This window comes from Punica granatum, chromosome 3 (assembly GCF_007655135.1).
Source record: "Punica granatum isolate Tunisia-2019 chromosome 3, ASM765513v2, whole genome shotgun sequence".
Classification (NCBI taxonomy): Eukaryota; Viridiplantae; Streptophyta; class Magnoliopsida; order Myrtales; family Lythraceae; genus Punica; species Punica granatum.
In genome coordinates, this window is record NC_045129.1 from 22,205,646 (window position 1) to 22,210,249 (window position 4,604).

Here is a 4,604-nt window from a genome sequence, read left to right on the forward strand (position 1 = left end):
TTGACGACTTCTTCCTTGATGCGGAGAAGGAGGCTGGCCCGCTGTCGCCGTAACTGTTGCCGTTTGGGAGGGAATTTCTCGGAGTCGAGCGGGAGAAAGTGCTCGACTATTGAGGGGTCTAAGTCGGGCATGTCGGCGTAAGACCAGGCGAAGACCTCCTGATATTCCTTCAGGAAGTCGATCATCCGGGCTCACTGTGTAGGGTCGAGCGCTGTCCCGATCTTCAAGGTGTGAGGCTCTTCTTCAGTGCCCACGTTGATCTCCTCCGTTGGCTCGACCGAGGTGATTTGATAGTCTTCAAGGCGACGCAAACTCTCTTCTATCTCGGGCACTTGACTCTCCTCGGGAAGCCCTTCCCCAAAGTATACGGGTTGGGGCTCACCGAGTTGCTCTCGGGATAGGTTCGAATCGAAGCATCAAGGATTTGGATTCGAGTGGAGCCTGGAAATTCGAGAAAATCGTCTTAGAAAGTTTATAACGCTGCGAAATAGAGAATAGGAGAGGGAGAAAGAATGCAAGAGAATTCAAAAAATGCGTGAGAGATTTCATTGATGTTGTGAACAAGAAGCCATAATAGAAACCCCTCTCTCCCGTCGTGTGGCGCATGGCTATGCCGACACGCGGGGAACATCCTATGCATAGATAAGCCTTACACATCGGCAATCACAGCCGAGTAGCGCGGGACTGAGGTCCAGTTGTCCAGCTCCTCGTTTTCCTACGCCAGGCGGATGTGAACCCCTGAAGGAATCTCCTCGGTGACGGCACACACGGCTGACGGAGTGGCAGGAGTGTCGTCGGAGTCCGAGGAAGGGCCGTCAAGGGTGCCTCCTATGGTGTGTGAAGGCCCGAGGAAGAAGTGAGATAGCGGGGGGACTGAAGTGCCCCTGTTGAGCCTTCCGTAGTATGCGGCGAGATGGTGAAGATGGTTGCCCCTGCGAGCCTCGATGATCTCATGGCAGGAGGGGCGAAAGCCGAGTCCCCTCCTGTGCTTGTACTCCTCGATCTCAATGGGGCGGCTGATCCCTTGTCCGCGTGCCCCGAGGCCGGTGCCGGGAATGTAGTTGTTGCGTAGGAGAACCTTCTTATCATGTGGTCAGCGCGGGTTGGCCCACTCTCTCCGTAGTCCCGGATGACGGAGATGGTTTCGAATGAGTGGAATGGGAGGTTTTCATCGTCCCCAATGCTGATGTAGGGCACCGCCGTCTCCTTGTAGATGGCGTAGTCCTCCTCTCCCTTCACCATAATGAGCCTCTCCTCGACGATGAACTTCAGCCTTTGGTGCAAAGAAGAGGGGACGGCGCCGGCGGAGTGGATCCAGGGCCTCCCGAGCAACAGGCTGAATGCATTCGGGATGTCAAGCACCTGGAATGTGATGCTGAACGAACACGGGCCAACGTCTATGAGGAGGTCGATCTCCCCGTTTACCTCCCTGTGTGAACCGTCGAAGGCTCGGACCGCTGTCTTGCATGAGCGGACTCGATTGAGGTCCACATTCATTTGTTTCAGGGTGGTCACCGGGCAAACGTTAAGGGCGGACCCATTGTCTATCATGACCGGGCCGACGATGTAATTGTTGCACTTACAGACAATGTGCAACGCCCGTGAATGTGACCAACTCTCGGACGGGAGCTCATCGTCCGAGAACGAGATAGTGTTGGAAAAGATGGACCCGATCGTCTCCTCTATCCTGTCCGGGGGTGTTTCCTTCGGGACTTGTGCCGCGGTCAGTACCAGGAGGAGGGCCTCTCGGTGAGGTTCCGAGCCGAAGAGGAGGGCAAGCAATGAGATGTGGGCTGGGGATTTGGCCATTTGTTCGACCACCTTATATTCGCTTGCCTTCACGATCTTCATGAAAGCTTCGGCTTCCTCCTCGGTCACCTTCTTGGGCGGGAAAGGCGAGCTTTCGGGCGTCGCCCCATCTTTAACGGCGAGCGCTTTCCCCTTGTCCTTGGTCGCCGGGCTCTCATACACCCGTCCCGAGCGTGTCATCCCCATGACACTGAATTGCTACTCGACGCTCCCCACACTTCCTTCGTAGGTCCAGGGGACCTTGCTTTCTGAGTACAGCTCCCGAGCGGGGATGTCGACGACGAACGAGACCGATGCGACCACATGTCCCGTGAACCCGACTGTGAGTTCTTCGGGGTGTAATTGATCACGAAGGGGCGGGGGGGATTCTCTTGCGCTTCTTCGTCCCTCTCTGAGACGCATATAGAGATCATGTTGATGGACGGCCCCGAACTCGGCCTATGGTCCAGGAGGGGGTTGGCCTGCACATTTGGGGGCCTGACGACGTTGAAGGTGAGTCTGTTGCTGTCGATCCTCCTCTGAATTTCGTCCCGCAACCTCCAACAATTGTCGAGGGTGTGCCCCGGCGCGCCCTGATGATATTCGCAATGTTTAGACTGGTTCTGAACGGACGGATCGAAGTTCGGGCCCGGGGATACCGGCTGAATCTGGTTGTCCGCCAAGAGTTGCCGATATATATGAGAGAGAAGAGCAGGCAGTGGTGTGTATTGTTTGCGGAGTCGGTTTGGCGCGCCGCCGACCTGTTGACCCTGAGGAGTAGGGTCCTGTTGCGCCGGTGGAGGAGCTCTCGACACCGGGGGCCTGGGTTGAGAGGGCTGAGCGGAGGCTGGTGCCAAATGATTGTATGGCTGTGAGCCCGTCGGCGGTGGGATCGGTGGGGCAGAATAGTAGATCGACTGGGTTGGTGTTGTGGAGGCGGAGGAAAGTAGGTAGGAGCGGTGGTCGGTGTGGTCGTGAGATTCACTGAATATTGTTGAGGCGCCTGATGTGCCGTATTGACGGCGTTTACCGAAACTTCCTTCGCTCTCCTCCCGCCGGAAGACGACCGCGCCGCGGGGGCTTTCTTTGATGACTCCTCCCCTTTGCTGGTGGGGTCTTCCATCCTTCCGAGCTTGATCCCCAAATCTAGCTTTTTCCCGGCCTCGATGAGGTCGGAAAAAGAACGAAGTGTGCGCCAATAGGTGTGAATAGTACACTCCCCTCAGTGTGGAGTGAAACAGCTGGATCTGTTGTGCTTCACTGATTGGGGGGATGTGCTTTGCTGCTTGGGCACGCCATTTGGCAGCGTATTCTTTGAACTTTTGACCCCGTACCATCTCTTTTGTGCTCAGCTCCAGAAGGGTGGGAGGCGTTTCCGCGCAATATCGGTATTGGTCGGTGAATCTCCGGGAGAGGTCCTCCCATGTTGGGATGTCCTCGGCTTTCAGCGACATGAACCAATCGAGGGCCGATCCCGACAGGCTATCTTGGAAGGAGGGGATGACAAACTCCTCGTATTCCCAATATTGCAGCATCTTCCCCCGGTAGTGGCGGAGGTGGTGGTGTGGATCCGTCGTGCCCTCATAAGTCTTGAATTCCGGGATCTTGAACTTCGGGGGTAGCCGCATACCCGGGAATAGGCTGCAATCGCCGTAACGTGCGTCGGGACGAGCGTCGCCCGCCTGCAGGGCCCGTATCGTTTCTTCCATCCTCTTGAGCCTTCGCTCCTGTTCGGCGTCAGCCTCGGGGAAGAAATGCGTCGGCGAGGCGAACTGGGCCGCATGAGTCGGTGTGCCCGGTTCGTGGAAGGTGGTGTTTATGGGGGGCGGTCCTTGGTAGGAGAGGCCGGCGTGAGGCTGTAGAGACGGATAGGGGGGAGGCTCCGCGGCTTGAAGATGAGTCGGAGCGGGTGCGCTGGACGCCGGGAAAACCATCGGCGGAGGTACTGTGTGGGCCATAGCTAGGGCCAGTATGGAAACGGGCGGAGGCGCGGACAAGATGTGCTCCGAAGATAGGAAGGTCACTGGTGGAAAAGGGACGGCCGTGGGGGCCGGCGGCGGCAGTAGTTGAGTGGTGAAGGGGTAGACCGTGGATGTGTGCAGCGTTGGCGGTGCGGGAGCCTCAATGTTCTCTGGGGCTTGGATTGGTGGAGCCCACGGGGTCGAGTCGGCTGTTGGTCCTTGTCCCGGCGGAGGCGTGGAGCTCGAGGATGCGCGGTTTGGTCCCCTGAGTAGGGCAAGCAGCTCCGCCATGTTGGTGGCCATTTGGTTGACCGTGCCTTCGAGTGCGGCGATGCGGGCTTGGTCCTCGAAGGAGGAGGGCGTCTGTGAGGTATGTGCATGGAGCGCTCCCGAAGACGTCAGGGGCGGGAGATGTGCTGGAGGGGCGCCTGAGTATGCCGGGAGTATGCCCGCAGGAGTCGGAGGCGGCGGAGCATGTGTTGGAGGTGGTTGAGAAAGAGTCGGAGCCGGTGGGTTGACTTCCTCGGAGATGTCAACTCGGTCTTCTTCCGCCATTCTAAGACGTTGACGAGTCGGGTATCGGTGTGACGCCAGTTGTAGTCACTTAGATTCCAAGAATGTGTAAGGACAAACATCGATATCTCAAACGATAAGTACGGAATAAGTAAAATGACAAGATATATGAGATGCATGAGCTTTCAAAGTACTAATGTCATCACACTGATTGGCTTCAAATTCCGTAGTTTTACAAAATAGAACATACGGAAGAAAAGAAAGGAACATAAATGTAAAGCCGGCATCCCTTTGCGCTCGGTGGCCGTTTGGAAGCGGCGTAGGTCCGAGCAAGGGCAAAAA

At 56.9% G+C, this 4,604-nt stretch overlaps 1 protein-coding gene across 1 annotated transcript; it reads right to left on the minus strand.

Annotated features, from left to right (window-relative positions):
- Positions 1-1,985: 1,985 nt before the first annotated feature.
- Positions 1,986-4,304, minus strand: LOC116200460 (extensin-like). The gene is made up of 2 exons (XM_031531308.1): positions 3,720-4,304; positions 1,986-2,912 (listed from the first exon to the last, which is right to left on the minus strand). Exons 1-2 carry the CDS (start codon positions 4,302-4,304, stop codon positions 1,986-1,988), a joined length of 1,512 nt encoding a protein of 503 aa, XP_031387168.1.
- Between the last annotated feature and the right edge of the window lie 300 nt (positions 4,305-4,604).